This window comes from Eschscholzia californica, unplaced genomic scaffold (assembly GCF_041429995.1).
Source record: "Eschscholzia californica isolate CP2 unplaced genomic scaffold, dmEscCali1.0.p SCAF_6, whole genome shotgun sequence".
NCBI classification, from domain to species: Eukaryota; Viridiplantae; Streptophyta; class Magnoliopsida; order Ranunculales; family Papaveraceae; genus Eschscholzia; species Eschscholzia californica.
Genome location: NW_028238483.1, coordinates 36,462,368 through 36,484,023, shown reverse-complemented (window position 1 = coordinate 36,484,023; position 21,656 = coordinate 36,462,368). Strand labels below are relative to the sequence as shown.

Genomic DNA, 21,656 nt, shown 5'->3' with positions numbered 1-21,656 from the left:
ATCATGGTTGGATATCGGGTAATTATGAACCATGGAACTGTCCTTCCGAATCTTAGAAGGACTATATTATATAACAATACTCAAACTCAAAATTTGACAAAATTCTACAGTTGTTTTCTACTAATTGAATACAAATTCAAATTTAAGATCTTTGAATATCCTTAACAAGCTAATAGAAACTAGTTGGTGATAATGGAAATGAAACATATGGACCTAAAACTAATAAGAAATGGAGAAAGTAAGCAAGAAGAAAATATACATCAGGAAAGAAATTGACAAGTTAAAGATCACTGTTAGAATGGTCAGTTAGCGGTGCCAAATTCGCTTTTGGTCAAAATATGGGGTACAAACTGGCATGTTGATCAGTAATCGGGGGTCAAATTGGAATTAACCTAAGAAAAAAAAAAAGATCTGACTCGCGAGTTACGACTCAGACGCTTGGATCGTCTCTCTCTCTCTCTCTGCCTATCGGGGTCAACGAAATCCTCCAAGGAGCGCCAATTTTCAGTCAATAAATCCTGATAAGGTTTTCCCTCTCTCTCTCTCTCTTTCTCTCTCTAAAAGCTTATTGTAAGGCTTAAAATACAAGCTCACAAACATTGCTTCTAAAGAGGGAGAAAGAAGAGAGAGAGAAGCCATCCTGATTTCTCTCTTTTTTACTTTGTTGTTGATTAGGGGATTAATAAAACCCTAGCCATGACTGTTCTTCAAGCTTCTCTTCTCTCTAGACCTTCATTCTCTAATCTTTCCTTTTCTCCTTTATCTTCTTCTTCTTCTTCTTCAAAACTTCATCTACTTTCTATCTCTAGTAATCTTCACTGCTACAATCTCTCCTTCTCTCCTAAACCACTTCGTCATAAATCTCAATTTCGTCGGTACCGGCATCAGATTTTATCATGTTTAATGTCATCTGAAAGCAATAACACAAACTTCGAATCAAGTTTCGATGGTGACAAATCGATTCCTGATCTTCAAAATCAGCAAAGTTTAGAATTATCTGAGGAATTGACTAGTGGAAATCCGAAATTAGAGACGGAAGAGTTATCGACGGTGCAGTGTGAGGCAGTTGACTATAGTGGAAATGATCAAGTTGTGTCTCAATCTAACAATGCAGTTGCGAAAGAGAGAGAATCTAATCGTTTGCCAATTTTAGTTTTTTTAATGGGAGTTTTTGCTTCTATTAGAAGAGGATTCGAGAAACTTTCTTTCTCAGAGTGGTTAAATTGGTGGCCATTTTGGAGGCAGGAGAAAAGATTAGAACGTTTAATTGCTGAAGCTGATGCCAATCCCAAAGATGCAGTCAAGCAAAGCGCTTTACTGGCTGAGCTTAACAAGCAGAGGTTTGCCATCTTAATCATTATTTGTGTTATATCTATGAAATCCCATAATAAAAATGGCTTTTTTTTTTCATCAAAAAACAGTTCTTTATGGTGGTGTGTGGAAGTTGTATGCTAGATTAGAGTCATTCAAACAATTTTAGTTGGTGGTTTTGGTTAGGACTTAGGGGTAGTTGTCCTTTGGTCGACGGAATTTGATTAGTTATAGTTTTTTGTGTAGTTCGTGAATGTGTTTTGACATTTTAGTTGATTCTAGTTACTAAATTATCCATGTGTAATGTGTTCACGTTTTATCGTATAATGTAGCAGCCCTGAGTCTGTCATTAGGCGTTTCGAACAGAGAGACCATGCAGTGGATAGTAAAGGAGTTGCAGAATATTTAAGAGCTCTTGTTGTCACTAATGCTATTACTGATTATCTTCCTGATGAGCAATCTGGAAAACCTGCCAGTCTTCCTTCACTGGTAACTCAATCCTCCCTCCCCGAAGTAAAGTTATTTTCGGTTCCCATGTTTTGTTTTATCTTGCGTTTTTATAAGGTTTAGTTTCTTCTTCTCTTTTTGGCTCCGCTACTAACTATTATCCTTATACAAGCAGTTGCAAGAGCTAAAGCAACGTGCCTCAGGCAACATGGATGACCCGTTCATGAGCCCTGGCATATCTGACAAGCAGCCATTGCATGTAGTCATGGTAAGATCTAAGAAACATATTAGTGTATTACTTGAGCACAATTTTGGTTTCTTGTTTGTTGGTAGAGAGTACTGTTTTAAATATTTGTTCTTTTCATAAAACACCATAGTAGGTAAATATTTCGTGTTCCAGTCACCGCTATCCAACTGATGATTCTTTGTTTAACTTGGGTTTACCCCAATGCTTGCTCACTTCATCTTTTTCCGTGGTTAGGTTGATCCAAAGTCATCAAATAGGTCAGCACGTTTTGCGCAAGAAGTAATCTCGACCATCCTGTTTACAGTTGCTGTTGGCTTGATGTGGTATGGTTTGTTTCATACTTCCATGTTCCTTTACTTGATGGCATGAAGTTTTAGTTACTGAAGAACTATTCTTCTTTAGGTTTTGGGTTTTTGAGTGATTTATATTCTTCTACTATATGCAAATTATTTTCTTGTCCAGGTCCATTTATATTTTCTGGTGGTAACTCAACTGAGTTCAGTAAACATAGATGACTTTCCACCATAATGAGTTTGGACATGTATTTTAAAATTTTGTTCAGTTGGTGATAATTTATTTAGCATAAATTTGATTCTTCATTCATTTTAAAGGATAAGAATCTGTTGCCAGGGTAATGGGTGCAGCTGCTCTTCAAAAGTATGTAGCAGGCTTAGGTGGTATAGGTGCTTCAGGTGTTGGATCCAGTTCTTCATATGCTCCGAAGGAGTTAAACAGAGAAGTTACACCTGAGAAGGTAGAGAACTGATATTCTTGGACTAACATTGCTGCTTTCTTATGAGATTTAACTTTTCAATGCTTCATGACTTTCTATATAATATTTCAAACCGGTTTACTTTAATGGTTCAATGGGGTAGTTCTTCTATTTTGATCTAGTAAAGGGTCAGAAGAGGCTGGATGACATGATCTTTTTTTAACTCATCGATAAAAACTATGTTTTCTCTCTAAAACCTAATTGACCTTCACAGAATGTGAAGACTTTTAAGGATGTTAAAGGTTGCGATGATGCTAAACAAGAACTTGAGGAAGTGGTGGAGTATCTCAAGAACCCAGGGAAGTTCACTCGCCTCGGAGGAAAGCTGCCCAAGGTATGTTCAGATAGTTCTGTTCCACTTTTCACTTGTGGATGATTTTTTTTTGAAAAGTTTGAATGAATATATTGAAACGAGAAAATAAAAAATTCAATGTACTTTTGGCCGAAAGAAAGTTCCTACTTCCTATCTGAAGGGGAAATATGAATAATGCCTAGATTATTACGATGACTAACTTTGTACAACTGAAATTACTGTTATTAGTAAATTCTGAAAGATTTTTACTATAAGTTTAGAAATTGGGAAATGTTTCTTGTTTTGTACCATAAAGAGATAATTTAAATTTGACTTGTTAGAATATTTAGGTGTAGGATCAACCTTGAGGTAAAGACACTAATTAGAGGAAGAAACGAAGAGAAGATTCATGTTAGTCACGTAGCAGTGGACTTGGACTTTAGGTTGTTATGGGTATAATCAACTTTTTTGAAGACAAATATAATTACATATGCATGTGTTGGCTCACTCGCTGAAAGCATTTTATCAATTGATTATACTCGGACTTAGTATACATGAAATATTTACTTCACATATTCCTTATTTAGTGTATGCGCTATTGAGATGTTTATCTTTGTTGTTTACTTATTTAGTTCTTGTTGTCAGGGAATTCTTTTAACGGGTGCACCTGGAACGGGTAAGACCCTGCTTGCAAAGGTAAGGGTTGTCCATATTTTCTTTTGGAATGTCTGTACAGTGTTTTACCTGTGATCTCATGAAGTGTACTAATTGCTTAGTTTTGAGCTTTCGTTACCATTTTAGATTTGCCAGATTTCATGAATCTTGCTTAAAGTTTAGAAACTCCATAGTTAAGAGTTGTCCAAAATTTTATAATGGTTGTACCTAAAACCGATGCTTGGAGTAGAACTTGCACTATTGGTTTTTGCTCTGTCCTTGTTAGGCCTTTTATGGGTTACTAAATTTATGCTTTTCAACTGATAAGGAAGTATATTTAACAAATATAAATGGATGATAAACCAATGGGAAAATAATGGTCAAGAGGATTCCATTGAAATGATATTGGTTAAAGCGAAGCTTTGAAGGTATCAAGAACCTTACATCCGAATGTGATTGAAGCCTATGCTCAAACATTCAACAAGATATACGAGACTTTATCTTGATGCACTGTAACAGACCATTATAGTATATTAGTTTTGCAAAATCTTTGTTTACGAAAGCCCATTGCAGAACTCCAATTTTAGATCAAATTCATCATACATGATAAGCTAGTTTTCATGTTTTGCTCAATACAATGTACAATAGTACTGTTCAACTATTCAGAGTTCATATGAGCTGGATAGCATGTAATTTTCCTTCGGAGTTTAGGTTTTGGATAAATTTTTTTTGCTTTTGAAACTTTGGATGAATTGATAAGAAAAATAATAATACAAGATAACTTGGATAGCCATGTTATATCATCATAGCTTCCCAGTGTGGACAAGTCATAATAAGATTTAGACTTTAGCCCATATCGAGTTTATACTCCAACGGAATATTAACCCTTTTACATTTTATGGCGTAGCCTCCCAAGTTCGACATCATTAAAGCCTCTAAAGTTCTTCTTTGAAGAGAATTCCTCAAACTGTTCGTAAGAGATACCATCACAGACACCCACCCACCTATAGCTGTGCCATGTTTTCCCCGATGTCATGAACTATGTGCCTAAACATTGTCTTCAAAGTTTATGGAAGCCAGAAATGTGGAAACTTCGGTTAGAGCTTTCCGTTGGATATTCCTGAAACTAAAGAGTGCCATTTCACTGTGGAACATGATATGAGCTGCAAGTTCTGCTGGAGCCTAATTGGGTAGCACAAAGCCCCACGATCCCTTTCTGCATCTTTACACTATGTTATATTAGACTCAATGATATACTAACTGGCTAAGTAGCTAACAAGATTGATGTTAGATTTGAGAACTGTTATACACAAACGTCAAGATTGACGTTACAATGTTATATGTTCTTTAGTGTTGCCACAAATTGACTGTTCAATCCAGAAAAATGTATTTTATCGACTGCCTTGTGCTTATTAATTATTCTGAAAGTAATATTCTTTCCTCTTCTAATATTGTTCCTCTCCATTAATTTTACCATCTTTCATGATCAATAATGTTCTTTTGCATTTGGATATTTGAAGGCCATCGCTGGAGAAGCTGGGGTACCTTTTTTCTATAGAGCAGGTTCAGAGTTTGAGGAAATGTAAGTTTATGTAACTTGTTATTCCCTAGTTTTTTTGTGGGAAATATTATCACTTCTTAGATCAGTTCACTACATTTTATAACCATTTGAGGTTTTGAGCTAAGGGGATTCTAGAGCATGATATCATCAGTCATCTGCACACTTCCTTTTTTTTTTAGTTTCTGATTATGGCCATTAAGGGAGGGTAATATATAATTTTTCTCTCTACCCAAGTGAAAAGAGTCCAATTTTTCAGATGATGCATTGTTCTTATCTCACTTAGAAGCTCTAATGTCTTTTCAAGTGAAAATTGTTTCATTTCCTCATATGACAGCATGATGACATTTTACAACTCTAATTGATATTTCGTTGATACTTGTTAGTGCCAAACCATGGCAGAAGTTAATAGAGAAGAGTTCCTAATTCCTAGTTTTGGTTTATATACATTCTTAACCATACTTAGATAGCCTCTCAATTTCCTGGCGTTTTGTGTCAGGTTTGTTGGTGTTGGTGCTCGCCGTGTTCGTGCCTTGTTCCAAGCTGCTAAGAAAAAGGTACTTCAATCCTTTTAACTTCTGATCTCCTTGATTTCTCATACTCAATATATACTATGAGTACTCATTCAGTAATGCTATATGGGACTATAATTTATAATTGAGATCACTTAGGGAGTATTTCAAGGTACTTGCCTATATAGACCACGTATCAACTACAATGCTTTTATCCTGTCTTTTAGTCCTATTTTTTTTTGAAACTTTGAATGAATATATTGACTAGAAACAAAGAATATGTACAAAAGGGGAAGCAACTGGATGGGAGACTCTCACATCATCCAGGCTTCCCAATTCCCGACTACATCACCAAAAGAGATATTTTTAAAAGGGCCAAGCCACTTCGCCCAAAGATAAATGACGCCTTTCACATCTTCCACATCAATGGAGCTGGAAAGGTTGCCCTCTTTAAAGATTTTGTTGTTCCGATCTGTCCAAATGCCCCAGAGAATCGCAGCCGGGACCAGATCTCAGATCTCTTTCTTTCTGTCGGGCTTAATCAAGGAATGAAATGTCGGTTTCGATGGAAATTTCGATCGGTCCAAAAGTGGACACGTTTCGTGGAAACGTTTCGCTCTGTGTGGAAATTTTACAAATTTCCGGAATGATAAAACAGTTTTAAAACAATTAAGTTCAGTACTAATCTACAATAAAACAATTAGTTTAGGGGGTAAATTGAGTTATTTAACTCTATTAGTACTAAAACAGTTAAGTTAGGTGCTTATCTGCAATTAAACAGTTAGTTTAGGGGGTACATTGAATTATTTTTCAGAGGTAAACCTAAAACAGTTAGCTTAGGATCCAATCTGCTATAATAGTAATAGTTAGGGGGCTAACAAAAAATAAAACATAACATACTTGTTTTGTAGTAAAAATTGTTTTCCCCTTAAATACAACCCTTAATCCCTATTTCTAAGACTTCTCAGTCGGTTTCGACTGTTCCCTCTTCCTCTCTCTTTAGATTTTCTTTCAAATCCCAAACTAAATTCCTAAAATCGAAATCTAAAGTTAAAGATCACCTAAAGAAGAGAAGAATCTCTTGAAGAACAAAATATTTGAGAAGTAGTCAAGAAAGATGAAACAAATTAACAGATAGGTAAAAGATAAACGACTAAGGTATTATATGAGTTTCTGATTTTAGAATCTTTCGAAACCCTAAACCTAAATCTCAGTTTCGAAATTTCGTATCAGATTTCGGTGGAAATTTCGTTTCGATGATGTGAATTTAGGACATGTTTCGGTCATTTCGACCGAAATATGTCGACATTTTATTCCTTGGGCTTAATTAAACCTCCCCATTGTTCGATCAGGGAGTTTAGTGACTCTGGGCGACACCACTGAACCTTAATTAAACCTCCCAATTGTCTTTTAGTCCTATAGGTCTTCATGGGTTCAGCCTGTGTTGTAAATCTCAGAGGTGAACCAGCATTATCATGTTCATTGGTGCACATGACTTACAATGACGAGAAAAATCATTAAATCCAAAATTTCTTACGTTCTTCCCAGGCTCCTTGCATCATTTTTATTGATGAAATAGATGCTGTTGGGTCCACTCGGAAACAATGGGAAGGCCATACAAAGAAAACATTGCATCAGCTGCTGGTCGAAATGGATGGATTTGAACAGAATGAGGTATAATTTCAAGCTCACCCTGTCAGTTTTAATATTTTACTTCATTACTTGTGTATCCTTAATCCATGCATCCTACTTGTTGTGTAGGGCATAATACTGATGGCAGCAACCAACTTGCCTGATATTCTTGATCCTGCTTTAACCAGGCCTGGTAGATTTGACAGACATGTACGTTATGTTAAGATCTTTGATTGATGAAACTCGTTATTTCATTTGGCTTATATTGAAGTTTGAAAATCCTTATCCACTAGATCGTCGTCCCAAATCCTGATGTTCGAGGTCGTCAAGAGATTCTAGAGCTCTACTTGCAGGATAAACCACTAGCTGATGATGTAGATGTTAATTCAATTGCACGTGGTACACCTGGATTCAATGGCGCAGGTATGTCAGCTCTGTTTCTGCGAATACCATATCGGTGTTTTGCCTACAAAATCATGTGCATGAAATCGATTTTAAACACCACTGTGTTTTTTTTTCTATAACTGTTTCCGCTGTCAACAGATCTGGCGAATTTGGTAAACATTGCTGCGATTAAAGCTGCTGTTGAAGGTGTCGAGAAACTGACATCCTCACAATTGGAATTTGCGAAGGACAGGATAATGATGGGTACAGAGAGAAAAACAATGTTTCTCTCGGAAGAATCCAAGAAGGTAACATATAGTGATGTAGAACAAACAAATTTATGTTACATGTAGATCTCAAGTCTGTCTTCCTTTCGCGGCTTTCTTGGGAAGGTTGAACTTGATTTATGAATTGCTTTCTCTCAGCTTACTGCCTATCATGAAAGTGGCCATGCAATTGTTGCACTCAATACTGATGGTGCCCATCCTATTCACAAAGCCACAATAATGCCTCGTGGGTCCGCCCTAGGGATGGTTACTCAACTACCTTCAAATGATGAAACATCAATCAGCAAGAAGCAATTGTTAGCTCGTCTTGATGTTTGTATGGGTGGAAGAGTTGCTGAGGAACTCATCTTTGGCCAAGAACATATAACCACCGGAGCTAGTAGTGATCTTCATACTGCAACAGAGCTTGCACATTACATGGTATATATTCCTCTACGATGTGAAACAATGTCTGGCGGTCAAAAGAACTCCCATATTCGTTTTGAAAAAAAATATGAAGGCTTCTTGCGAAAAAGATAATTAATTTAGGTCAATATTATTATAGTTCAGTATGGTTGTTTAGAATAGTCTGGTAAAGTTTATGTTATCTCTCCCATATAGTGTTTCGTTTTTTTTTCCAGAAAGACATTGTTTCACTTGAAACATCAAGCAGCATTTCATTCTCTAGAATTGAGTCCTTTGTTCGCATGAAGTGTTTTTTCGTAATCATTTAGGATGTCTAGGAAGTATTTTAGTTAGTGTTGTGTAACAATCAGATTTTCTCCAAATAAACTTGGAACTTATCTTTCAGTTTTTTCAAGTTTCAACTATATCCTTCAAATCCAAAAAATGAATTGTTATATGGTGATTGAAGAACCTTTTGTATTCCAGGTATCGACATGTGGAATGAGTGATACAATTGGGCCAGTTTATATGAAGGATCGACCTGGTACAGAGATGCAATCACGGGTCGATGCAGAAGTATGTTTTCTATTCTAATCTTGCACTTTCGGGTTCCATCCACATGACTAGATAATCTTTAGTTAATCTTAGACCTTCCCTAATCTTTTCCTTTTTGGAATCTCTATTTGATGCTTTCCAAATACTGCAGGTAGTGAAACTCTTAAGAGAGGCTTATGATCGTGTTAAGGACCTGTTGAGAAAGGTATAAATTTAACTCTCATTATTTCTGAACACTCATTCAGAAGATATTATATCTAAGTTTTGCTTTTCCTTACTATAGCTGATTCAAAGTCGTAATATATAAATATAAAAGAGAGTTAAATTTGCATTCTGCGAAAGTTAGGAGGCCTAACAGGAAGGTAGTCATTTTTGGATTATTATATCTAAAATGAGTCATATGGTGCTAGGTATGTAAGTTACAACTTTAAACACACCTACAACAAAGTCAAATGCTTAAAATTCTTCCGACACACCAAAAAGAAGAAATTATTAGAACTTGTAAGGTAGGCCATGACCTCCACATCTTAACTCTGTTGTCAAAGGTGTTGTTGTTGACGCCCCCACTCCCGCCTCTCTGATTTAGCGCCTATTATTTGCGTATGAAAACTTCAGTGTTTGGTCGTCCATATGGAGAGTGCTACAATCACTTAGAGTTCGAATTGGATATCTGTTCCTTTGATTTTATATCATCAAGATTTTCAAAAGAATTGATGAAAATATGTGGTCAGAAAGCTGCAGTACTAGCTTTTGATCAAACCATGAGTAAAGACTCTAAGCTAAGGGAAAGGAGTATTTCTCATCAATAATGTAAAATAGCGACAATTTGTAATATGAAGTGAAATAACTATATATCTATAAAATATGGGCGCCCTGCCAGGCTGCCACACCTTTCATCCCTAACATCGTAGAAATTCTGTTATATTGACCAACTATGGTATATCCCGTGCCCTAGGGCACGGACACTTGTATCAATCAAATGTTACGAAATTTATTTTATATTTTATTAAGAGAGAGATTTTTATTAGTTATTATTTTTTTGTATTATTTTTTTGTTTCTTTTCTCTTAAATTAGTTATTATGTTATTGAGAGAGAGAGAGATTCTAATTTCTTTTTTCAACCCTTGAAATTTTTTTTGTTTTTTTTTTTTTTTTTCTTAAATTAGTTATTTTATTTCTAAGAAGGAAAGGATTAATTTTTTTTAAATAGGTAATTATATTTATACGAAGGACTATATTTTAAATTTTGAGAAGGGCTTCTAGACAATATCCTTTATTAAAGAAGGATGTTTGTCCCAGTCATCGTTTTCCCTTCTGTTTTATTATATAGATTTGCAAACAGGAATAGTAAAACCACATGATATAATATTTTGACTGGTCTATTTTTTCAGCACGAGAAGGCATTACACGTCCTAGCAAATGCACTTCTCGAGTACGAGACTCTTGGAGCAGAAGACATCAAACAAATTCTTCAGCCTTTTACTGAAGGACGATCGCTCCCTGACCAACAACAACGACAACAAGAACAAGAAGAGCTTGCATTGGCATAAGAAAACAATAACCCAGTGCAACCTTTATGGTAGTGTGTACAGCGTAGTACCAAAACCTCACAGGTAATTTATTTGTAAAATGTACAATTTTCTGCAGCTTCTACTCTTTTTCGAAATCGAAAATTTTAGATATTTCCAAACTGAAATTATTCTGTCATTATTAGTTACTTTATTGTCTCAAGGTAATGAAGAAATTCTAGGTTGTAGTCAAGAAAAAAACATTTACAACATAACAGCCAACTCAGGAAAGGATCCATGCCACTCGAAAAAACTACCGATGAAATGATTCTTCATGAACTTTTTACTCCATGTACTTTCCTCGGTTAATATAATATTCATCAGTTTGGAGTAATGTTGCCTGAAATGTTGTATCCTCGGGGTACTGCTACGCGGTATGCTCCTTATTTCTCATATAATATGGTACAAATTAATTAATTTTTGTATAGATATGTTATTTGTATCTTATAGGAAAACCTTTCTTGTACTGAAGAAATGAAGAATTGCTTGTTGGTTCACCCAACAGAACAAAACAGGTCAGGTATCTGTTTTGAGTTTCAGTCGTTACTCTATCTTGACTGGCAAAAACATACAGCCTTTATCAAGTACATTGCGCTTCCAATCACAATATAACCTAAAATCTTAAAATATTTTACAAACTAGAAAATCTTGTAGAAGGACTACTTAGCTAGTTCATCTTTACAATATTTTAAAGAAGGCAGATGCTTTCGGGACAGGAAATCGTCGCAGTGACATTAATTTCAGGTCTCCGCCCTTTCTTTTCTACATTGGTAAACTGCTTTGCCAGTGATCTCTAATATATTTTTTTTCCTTCAGATGTTTCTCTCCTCTGACAACCACCGCCTCCATCACTACGTTACCACCCTCTCTCTCTCACCTCCTCCTCTATGTCTCTCTTGAACTGTTACGACAGATGGAGGGTCTCTTCACTGAAACACCAATTTGATTTTTGGGGATTTCCGTCCATAACCGGTTCAAAATGGTTTGGAGAAAAATCCCCCTAGATCGGGAGGATTTCTCCCAAAACCAGCTTGTCTGCCCAAACAGGTGGTGGCGGACTCCTCCCCTCCGACAGAACAAATGGAGATAGTGGGAGGAAAGAAAGAGGACCCAGGAGAAATAGAGACAAATAATGGTGGTAGGTGATAGCGGATGTGGCTAGAATTAGTGATTAGAGATGAGAAAGAGAAATTTTGTTGCCCCAAAAAATCTAATTTTGTCACAAAAAAATCTGACAAAATTCACTTCAGTCTCATTTTTGTTTTGGACCAATAGAATGTGTTATGCTATAGTCATTGTGGTCTTATATATTTGGAATGTAGTAATAGTAGTGGATTTAGTATGACTTTAGGTCTCTTTCAATCAATTCAAAATCTTGAAAAGACAAGTTTGAAAGGTCCATCAAATTATTAATTCTGTTAAAAGAACATCAACATTGTCATATTTGCACTGCTAGGTATCGAAATATCTGGCCTAATATTCTCCCTTTTTTTTTCTTTTAAGAAAAGTTGAAAGATATACATCTTACAATTTATAACCCAAAAAAAAAAAAAAAAAAGGTTGAATTCATTTTCAAATATTTCAATAAAAAAGAAAAAAAAAAAGGCAAAACATTTAAGAAAAAGAAACTGCTAATATCTTCAAAAGTAAGATAGATAAACCAGAAGGAATAAGAATATCAAACTAAATAGAAATCTTTCGTTCTGCAAAAGGAAAAAGGCTAAGAAAACTTTGAATTAATAAAACAAATCACATGGGTTGTTGACAAGACAATTGTCCTACAAATATGGGTTGATAAGATCACTCCTGGCTAACGGCAGTTAGATCACTTGAGGAGGGTTATACCAACTGTTCTATGTGATCTCTATCGAAACTCTCAACAAAAGTAAACGGTCAGACTTATCCCTCCTATAACCGACTGAGTTGTTTTACTATGATAGATGTCAGACTGACGCACTAAGATTTGCATCCATGCTAATTCATAGATACCAGAAGTTAAAATTCACAAAGAGGAACAATGCTCAACTCAATATCCCAATTAAAATTCAAAATGTCTTTATTTCTCTATACCTACAACACCAACATTAAAACCCAATATGCAAAATACCAACTCTTAACAGCACAAATATTTACAACCCTAAACCATTACTGTGAAAGCCCTGAAATATCACAAAGAAAATGTACTCCTTATTTTTGTTTTAGGGTTCTGATTTTTGTAAAAGGAATTTAGTCCTTAAATCTCAACTTAAGGAAGACATTATAAGTATATATATGGCACTTGAATGGAAGAACCTTAAGAAAGCAAACGAAAAACAGAAGTCGAAAAAGAAAGAGTTGAAACTCCAAAATTATGAAACAACTAGTACCAGTCTGTCTCCAAAGCTTATGAATCCTGAAAGCCTCGGAAGCTTCATCCATGGTGGTGGTCGAAAACTCCCTAAAATCAATTGAGACATCATCTCAAATCGTCAATGGGTCCAGTTATATCCTGAATTGCAAGTCGTTCTGAAACATGAGCGAGTGATTTGAGGTTGCATTTGATCAAAGCTTCAACAAAGTAGCAAGTCTCATCCTTTGTGTTTCCTTCAGGCACATCCACCACAAAGGACTCGATCACGACTGTTCCTGGTCGCTTGTCGATGATCTCTGGATGAAGAGTGATTATCGAAGAGTAATTCTGCAAAATTAAGTTAGAAAGAGACATCAAAATATAACGGAGCAACAAAAATAGAAGGAAACTTTACTCATCTCACAATTGATGTACATGATATTCCTAATTTCGGTTAGCTGATTACCGAAAGGAATATTAACTACTATTAAGGGTTATTCGATGTTGCTGGCTAAGGTAGTTTTGTTTTTCATATATCTGAATCTGACTTGGACATTTGTTATTCTAGGGTTAAGTAGATTCACCCATAAGCTTACAACAACTAGGAGACAGCAGAAAATTAGAGAGGAAACTGGACAACTTTTACATGATAAACAAACTCTGAATAGAAATAGAACAGCATGGCGGAGATTCTAAGATAAAGAGCTAAATTTCTAATAAAGCTTTTTTTTTTGAAGAGGAATTTCTAATAAAGCTTATAAGAAGCTGGAAGTTGTTCTTCTTGATATCTGGTTTCTTGGCAAAATAGCATCGATAACTTATATGACAAATCTAGGACTTCTATCTAGTGATCTTCTGTAGATAATGCTTAGATTTTAGTGAACTCGTATAATAGTTCATAACTTCACAGAGAACTACTCCTTTTAAAGATTCATCATATCATATATAAGAAGATGGAATAAGCATATGAACTATGAAAATCAAGTAAAAAAAATGCATCATAATTTCTTCCTTTCCAATTGACAACACGATTTAAGACTTGAAGCACCTGAGTCCGACAAAGTCTAGGTTAGACACCTTAGCCAAGACTGGGTTAGCACAAAAAGTTTAAAAACAACGGTTAACATAATCTATCATGGAGGAGTTGGGGCCACGAAGGCGAGCATGGAAATCTAATCTCGTGGGTTCCAATGAGATTTGTCGAATGACTTTCGAATCACTCAAAAATTGAATTTACTTTATCAATAGTAAAAGCATGATAAACTGAATTCGGAAAAGAAAAAGTCATCCGAGTAAAGAAAAAGTCATCCGAGTAAAGAAAAAGATCATTTTTACCTTGAGCCTGTGATCACCACCAACAATCTTGACACTGAGGATATGTTCTTCGTCGTCAAGAAGCTCTAACCTTTCAGTGCTGGTTGTTGCTGGAAGTCCAGACTTAACATTCACTTCTCTAACACTTCCAATCTCCAAGTCTCCTTGTACCACACATTTGCTTATGAAGGGCTTGTATTTCTGAGGTTGATCAAATCTTCTTACCAGTGACCATACCTGATTTCATTTTCATCAACATCAAGAAGTAATTCATCATCAGGTTCTAATGGATTCTTTGATCTTTTAGTTCTGGCTAATTCAAATGATCTCATTCAAATAAAACGCCTTCAGTATCATCTAATAAACTGTTATTTTGTAACTCTTACTTTCTAACCTGGTCAATTTCCAAATTTTTTCCTCAGAAAACCAAAAAAATCGCTCGTCAAGAAGAAATCAATTGATCTTTAACTATTCATACTAATCCTATCTCTTAAGAAGAGAGATTTCTCAAGAATTGTGCAAACAAGATATGAAGTCAGAGAAGAAAAATTGGAAAGTTGATCCTTACGATTCTTATGAAATTCGAAAATGTTATCACTTCAATTTCGAATTTCAAAACAATCGATAAATTCGTAACAAAATCTGATTTTCGTTTCAAAATTAAACAAAAACTTGAGATTAAACTGATCAAAATTGTCTAGAAATCGAAAATCGCAACAAAATCAGATGAATAGACAGAGAGATCTACTAAACGAGCTTAGAAAGAAGAGAGAATCAATCGAGGAAATGAAAGAGAAAAGATGAAGATCTTACAAGATGAATAGGAGCTTTGATGTGTTTAACAAGAGAAGAACTACACTGATTCTCTGTGATATCATGTTTATGATGTCTAAAGATATATTCAGATTCCATCCACTTATCGTTCATCTAGATTTCTTTTCTTCTGCAATCATCAATCAAATAAGACCTAATAGAGGAGAAAATCAACCAAAACAGATTCCGAACTTCTCAAAACCAGCTAGAAATCTCTCTCTCGCTCTCACTTTCTCTCTCTAGAAATATGTTTGTGAACTGAGAAACCTTCAAACTCACACCACCACCATATCAAACTTCCTCCTCCTCCTCCAATATCAAAAGCCTCTTTCTCTTTCATCATCTCCCTTTTGATATTTTATTTTAATTTCTATAGTACTGTATTTAAAATTAAACGGGCCTTTGGTATAGGGAGAGTGTTAGTTGGTAATGAGAGTGCATAATTGTAATCAGGGTCGTGGCTGACATTTTCTGATGCCAAAATTTTATGGAAATTCTATCACACATAAGACTTTTTTTTTTTGATGAGAATCACACATAAGACTTAACATTGCTTTGTTTAGGTGGCGTGAAAAAAAAATGGTGGAAGGAGATATAGAGTGGATAAAGAAATTTAGGAGGAGAAAGAGGAAGAGGTTTCTGAGAGATATCTGCTTAGAGAAGAAAAGAAGAAATCAGAGAACTCTCGGTAACCTTACTACCAGATTTTACCAACTTCCTAGATGAGCTACCCCTAATCTTTTGCTTACTTTTAGACTGTTTAGTTTTAATACTCCGTACTTCGTATGGAACTAAACCCGAAGCCTTTCAAACAAAAGGGGTTGCGATGGGGGGATGGGCTTATTTTACGCAGCACCCCACACCAGAGGGGCAGCTTGTAAAGCTTATTTTAGGCTCCGAATGCAACCAATGGATATGTCCAGAAACCCGCAAAATCTGTTCAAACTAAGCGAAATTTTTTGCAATCTTTTAAGTGGAGAAGAATAATAGCATGAGCAAATTCAACCGTTCAACTTAGAGCATGTTTATAGAGAAGTGAATTTGTTCGTTGATTTGCTGTCGAAAGGCTAAGGGTGTTGAAGCTTAGATATTCTGGCAACAAGGGGCCTGAGCAATGATATGAAGCTAATGGCCTTGGAGGGAGTTATCACGAAGTGGCTCAGAGCATCTCCAATGCAAATCTCAATCTGGAAACTTGGAGCGTCACGTAGGACTTTTAGAGTTTTTATCTCAAAATTCATCTCCAATGCAAAACTCAATTCAAATCTCGAAGATGACGTGTCGAGGGTGGAATGAAGATATCTAGTGTCCTCTTGAGATATCTCTAAATGCCAACTCAACATTTTCATACTCCTATTTTAATGAAAAAAAAATGTCACATAAACAATTTTTGGAGTTTTAGAGTGTTGAATTGGAGAAGTCCTTCAAATAGAGGATCTCAATCTTGACAAATAGGAAAGAGAAAAATTAGAGATTGACATTTGAATCTGGACACATGGGATTTTTAGAGTTTCTTTTGAGTTTTGCATAGGAGATGCTCTCAAGTGAGGGTTTCCAACCTATTGTTAGATCTTTTGGGCAACAAAAATTTTAGCCGAGAAAATTTAGACGACTGTCCCAAACCTGGCATGAAATGTATCAAAACGAAAGAGAAATAAAACGAGGTTGAAAGTAACAACACGTCGTGTTTAGGGTTCAATTTGTGCATTCAGACACATAATTGTGACATACATGCACGAACCATCCTTGACTTAGAAAAAGTGAAGATTTATTAAGGAAAACTACAAGACAGAAGAGTTACTCATCCACAAACACAGACCTTTTTTTTTTATGAAGAGACACAAACACAGACTGAGGTAGTGTTTTTTTATTTCCCAAAGTCAGATTTATTGATGTGGACTCATTTCGAGTCGGGATTTCAGAATGCTTCTATTGCCTATCTTTTTGAATGTCTGATTTTAGTTGACTTCGAATCCATTTGATTTAGTTGTTTTTGTGATTTTGTCCAACATTCTAATTAGGCCTCTAAGACCATGATTCCATTAGTCAAACTTAACAATCAATAATACATTTTCTTTTACCCTTCACTTCAAAAGTAATTAAATCCTCTCTCTCTCTCTTCTCCTTCCACCACCCCACCACAGTCCGCCCACCATCACCATCAACTTTTCTCTCTTTCTGAAGCTTCAACAAAAGCTTCTTGTTGAAGCTTCAGACCAGTTGAAGCTCCAAATCCATTAAAGCTTTAGAACGATGAAACGTCAATCAATCTGAAGCTTCTTCCATTTACAACTTCTTATTGAAGCTTCTACACAGGAAATTTCTACCAAAGCTTTTGTTGAAGAATCAGAAAGTGAGCGAAGAAGTTAGGTGGTGGGCGGTAGTGGTGATCACATTGTGGTGGAGGTGGAGTGATCGGGCATTGCCTGGTTTTCGGTCAATAAAGAGAGAAAAAGAAAAGTACTTGCAGGGTAAAAATCGAAAGAAATTATTGATTGTTAAAGTTGACTAACGAAATCATGATCTTAAAAGCTAAATTGGGGCATTAGACAAATAATGAGACCAAATTTTCCGTTCGTTCATAAATTGGGAGAATTAACCTTTATCTTTTGTTAGTTAAATGAACAATAAATAACTAGTTTTCTTTATCCCAACCATGCCAACTTCTTTCCTTGTATCTAACATCCAGTAAGTTTATAGCATCTCTCTCTACATATCTTCCCACTACCTAAATGCTCTAATGTACTAAACCAGTGATAAAAAAAATCAACCATAAAACTAAAAGCACAATACAACCATTTCATGTGATTTGACCTTCACTGATAAGATTGAACAGTTGCAGGAAAACTAATACTCTACAGACATAAGCCTCCAATACCAATATAAACTCTTCATCTTAGTCGATAGACAACTAAATAAAACTCAAAATATTCGGCATCAAGGATGTCAAGAGCTACAAAAAGAAAATACGAAGTACAAAAGCTAGTTTTTGTTAACATACCATCATTTTCCTTCAGAGGCCAACTTCTTTTTTATCTCATGAGCAGTGTTGAAAAGGCCAAGAGTTGGTTGGTTGCATACAAAGCATTTCTTATTCTTCGAATGATGCTGCAAAAACAGAGCAAGTGCGTTAAGTTTTCACATCCTCTTCTTTTTGGGTGAAAATGTGAAAGAAATCAAGTACAAATAAACATCTCTTTCTTCTAAACCGATAATACTACGTAAGTCGCAAGCAATTGTCCTTTCAAATTTTCATATATATATATATATATATATATATACACACAAGATATCAGTTCCATTCTGTCACCTATGTCAGGATGTGAAATTACATTCTTCCTCACTTCCTAGTTTCTTCCAGGTTCGGTTATTTCATTTCCAAAACCCTAACCTACTGTTATACAAAGATGACTCTTCTCTTTTGCTTCTATCTTCAATTCAGTTTTCTCAGCTATCCATTTTACAGTTGCATACTTGCATTTACTATTCAAACTAATAAGCTAAATATATGATGGTAAAAATTGTTTAAATTATAACATAAGTTCTTAAAAATAAGGTTATGACCATCACAAGTGGATAAATGAAAGGTTTATTTTTGTATTTGTAAAAAGCCACAACAAATAGAAGCCAATATTGGGTATTTTGATCTCATAATCTTAAGTTGACTTATGTATCAAATATATTTAATGATTGTGTCCTAAAACTTTGAGAGTAGCAGGCAATGGCAACTAGATATATAAAGTAATTTAACAACGAAACCATTTAAACTCCTCTACTCATAATTCATATTCTGGTATAACTAATTTCTTAATACACCCTGAAATTTCCGAACAATTTTGAAGTTTTTCTCCTAATAATCTTTGGATTACCAAGGCTTGAATTTGCAATGATCAATATGTTTATCATCCTTAAAAAAATTCATTTGAGGCGGCAAGATGATATTTGCATGTTCATTGAAGAATTATTTAATCTGTATGCAAAACATCCATTGGACATCTAGAATTTAAACTGAAGACCAGAACAAGTTAAAAATCTTACCTTTAGGGCACAGTGTTCGCAGAAATAATGGTTGCACTTGGTGACAACAGGGTCGACAAAGGACTGTCGGCAAATGAAGCACGCAAATGGCAATGAATCATCTTCATCGTCACTAGCCTGTGCTCCATCCTCATCATCATCGTTCCCTTCCAAGAGTCCCAGTGCTAAATTCCTCTTCCTAATTTTCTCAGCTTCCTCCCATTCTCTCTCCATCTGCCATCCAGACTTATAATCTCCTCTATCGTGCATAAACTTACAAGAATCTCCAAACCCACAATAACCAGTTTCTTTATAATCCTTACATATATCTGGTTGATAATCCCACCTCGCAGATGTTCTAATATGAGTAGCAGCCCTAAGTGGCCCATGAGAACCGCCAGCTTTCTCACTAGAAACTGTATGTTCTCTTCGAAACCCAGCTTTATAATCTGTATACCCAAGTATACCTTTATAAAGCTTCTCATCACTAGGGTTTTTCTTATCTTTCTTCTTTAATGCTTCTTCTGCTTGTTTGAGAACCCTCTCCCGCATAGCCCTAGCATCTCTGGAAAAATCAGTTTCAGATTCTAGGGTTGCTGTCGCTCTACTATCATGCTGAACTTGGATTTCCTTTGAAGACTCAAAATGGAATCTCCGTGATTCGGGCTCTTCTGGCTTTGATTCACCAGGTACAGATTGCTTCAACAGTGATGATTCAGTTGAAAAATGAAGTTTGTTATCAAGTTTTGGGGCTTTTTTATTCTTTTGCACCAAAAAGGAGCCATCTGAACCTTCTTCTTCATCGTCCTCAACTGTTCTCTTTCTGATGTTTTTATTCTTCGATGATTTCCGGAAGAAATTGCAAACTAGAAAATATAAACAATAACTACTCAGTGGAACTGTGGAAGTATATACTAATAAATAGTTTTTTACTAAAAAACAGAGATGGTGATCAAACCTGGCTCAGAGGGTTGAGATTCATTTGGGTCAGCCATTAAAATCGGCACTTGAGTTTCCTTTGATCAGAAGCAAATTGTCGTTAATAGAGAGATACAGAGAGCTGGAAAAAAAAAACAAATATGAAGGTTACAAATCCTGAAATATTGCATGGTTCATCAATCAGCACACTACCACTTGATGAATTTTAGCAAAAATTCTTGCTACGAACAACTAATTTTCTGAACACTAACATGTTTATTAGTTTATCCGTGCCAAAAATCAGAAACTCAACACACGCCACAAATTTCTTGCTATGAACAATTGTAAAGGGAAGAGAAAGATCAGGGTTTTGTGATATCCCTTTTTAGTTTTCAGCTCCATCTATGAACGTCCACATCTCCATTAATTGAGGTCAATTAATGGATCATCTCAAATGAGCAAAAAACCTCTTCATTGGTTGATCAGAAACGGAAATAATATCAATTAATCGGAACATTGGATGATTGAATGATTCAGATTCAAGCAAAACAACCTAAAGTTAAGTACTCAAACAAAACCCTAAGTATAAAACGAAACATCATTTCAGATTAAAGAGAATGATGGGTTTGAATCTTTAATAACTTGCTACAATCTTGAAGAATCCTAGTCGTAGTCATGGATTAAGGAGGTCGGTGTCAAAGTCCTAACCGAACAACTGTATTAATTTAAATCTTTCAAACAATTTGAAAAACTTTAAAACCACCTCTTCGTTCCGGCATTATCCCCTTTTGGAATTCGAAACCCTTCAACTCTCTTTCGTACCGCTGACTACCCAAAAACAATTTAGGGTTAATTCCCGGTTGGACCTTGTGTGACGAAATTTGAACTTATCTAAGATTTATAACTTATAAACCACAACTAACTCATAATAATTAGTCGACAAAGGGCAATCAACTAATTAGCAAGATTTGAACTTATCTAAGATTCATTACTTACAAGGAAGTAGGAAACTAGGAATCATATTTCATAATTCATAATCATAAATCATAGTACGTAAAGAAACACTTAAAGGAGGAATTTCATCAAACAGTTGGGCTACAAGCCTAAAACCTAAACCATCTCTAAAATAATCAAAGAGACTCGTCAATTTCTTGATCAATTTATTAAAAGGGAAAGCAAAATTATATCTAAAACCTGAGGTAATGATGATCAATAATCTCTACGAGTCAGAAAATTCAGATTTTAGAATCTTTTACAAGTTACACATCGAAGTGGTTAGAATCAAAATCAAGTACTCACCAGAAATCTGAGTATCCCCAACTTTGGAGTATTGGAAAATTGAAAGTTCAACCAACCGAATCCTTGAGAGAGAAAGTGAAGATTTAGGATAACCCTAGTTGCTCGGCTCCTTGCTGTGGTTAGAATGAAACCCCAACCGAATCCTTGAAAGAGAAAGTTCAAAGTGAAACCCTCACCAGAAATCCTTGAGAGAGAAAGTGGAGATCCAAGTCTCCATAGATGAACCCTAGAAATAGTAGTTGCTCTTGCCGCCTCCCTGAGAAGTTAGAAACTCCCCCTTGGGCCCTTGGCCATTTCTTTGATTCTTTCCCGTCCCCACAAAAAAAATATCCCGAATTTCCCCTCCTCTCCTAAAATACCCGA

General features: G+C 35.5%; 3 protein-coding genes across 6 annotated transcripts; 1 reads left to right on the top strand and 2 right to left on the bottom strand.

Annotated features, from left to right (window-relative positions):
• The first annotated feature begins 367 nt into the window (after positions 1–367).
• FTSH11 (FTSH protease 11) lies at positions 368–11,115 on the top strand. Of its 2 annotated transcripts, none has more exons than XM_086647041.1 (17): positions 368–1,340; positions 1,647–1,800; positions 1,934–2,026; positions 2,240–2,328; positions 2,636–2,759; positions 2,992–3,111; positions 3,715–3,765; positions 5,244–5,305; positions 5,781–5,838; positions 7,342–7,467; positions 7,555–7,635; positions 7,719–7,848; positions 7,969–8,117; positions 8,235–8,516; positions 8,967–9,056; positions 9,187–9,240; positions 10,427–11,115. In XM_086647041.1, the coding sequence occupies exons 1-17, from the start codon at positions 697–699 to the stop codon at positions 10,583–10,585; spliced, it is 2,466 nt and encodes an 821-aa protein (XP_086503167.1). In that variant the 5' UTR covers positions 368–696; the 3' UTR covers positions 10,586–11,115. The 2 variants fall into 2 exon arrangements, with proteins under 2 accessions (XP_086503167.1, XP_086503166.1); XM_086647040.1 differs by having other exon boundaries at positions 372–1,340; positions 1,644–1,800.
• A 1,506-nt stretch (positions 11,116–12,621) lies between these two features.
• On the bottom strand, positions 12,622–15,419 carry LOC147534259 (abscisic acid receptor PYL8-like). 2 transcript variants are annotated; one of them, XR_015227478.1, is made up of 4 exons: positions 15,060–15,419; positions 14,268–14,483; positions 12,860–13,280; positions 12,622–12,789 (listed from the first exon to the last, which is right to left on the bottom strand). XR_015227478.1 is itself a non-coding variant. In XM_086647044.1 (3 exons), exons 1-3 carry the CDS (start codon positions 15,171–15,173, stop codon positions 13,059–13,061), a joined length of 552 nt encoding a protein of 183 aa, XP_086503170.1. In that variant the 5' UTR covers positions 15,174–15,419; the 3' UTR covers positions 12,622–13,058. The 2 variants fall into 2 exon arrangements, 1 of the variants encoding a protein (XP_086503170.1); XM_086647044.1 differs by having other exon boundaries at positions 12,622–13,280.
• Positions 15,420–17,857: 2,438 nt separating this feature from the next.
• LOC147534258 (Zinc finger (CCCH-type/C3HC4-type RING finger) family protein) lies at positions 17,858–21,641 on the bottom strand. 2 transcript variants are annotated; one of them, XM_086647042.1, is made up of 4 exons: positions 21,294–21,641; positions 20,035–20,136; positions 19,098–19,942; positions 17,858–18,167 (listed from the first exon to the last, which is right to left on the bottom strand). In XM_086647042.1, exons 2-4 carry the CDS (start codon positions 20,069–20,071, stop codon positions 18,063–18,065), a joined length of 987 nt encoding a protein of 328 aa, XP_086503168.1. In that variant the 5' UTR covers positions 20,072–20,136; positions 21,294–21,641; the 3' UTR covers positions 17,858–18,062. The 2 variants fall into 2 exon arrangements, with proteins under 2 accessions (XP_086503168.1, XP_086503169.1); XM_086647043.1 differs by having other exon boundaries at positions 20,035–20,092; positions 21,294–21,621.
• Positions 21,642–21,656: the final 15 nt, after the last annotated feature.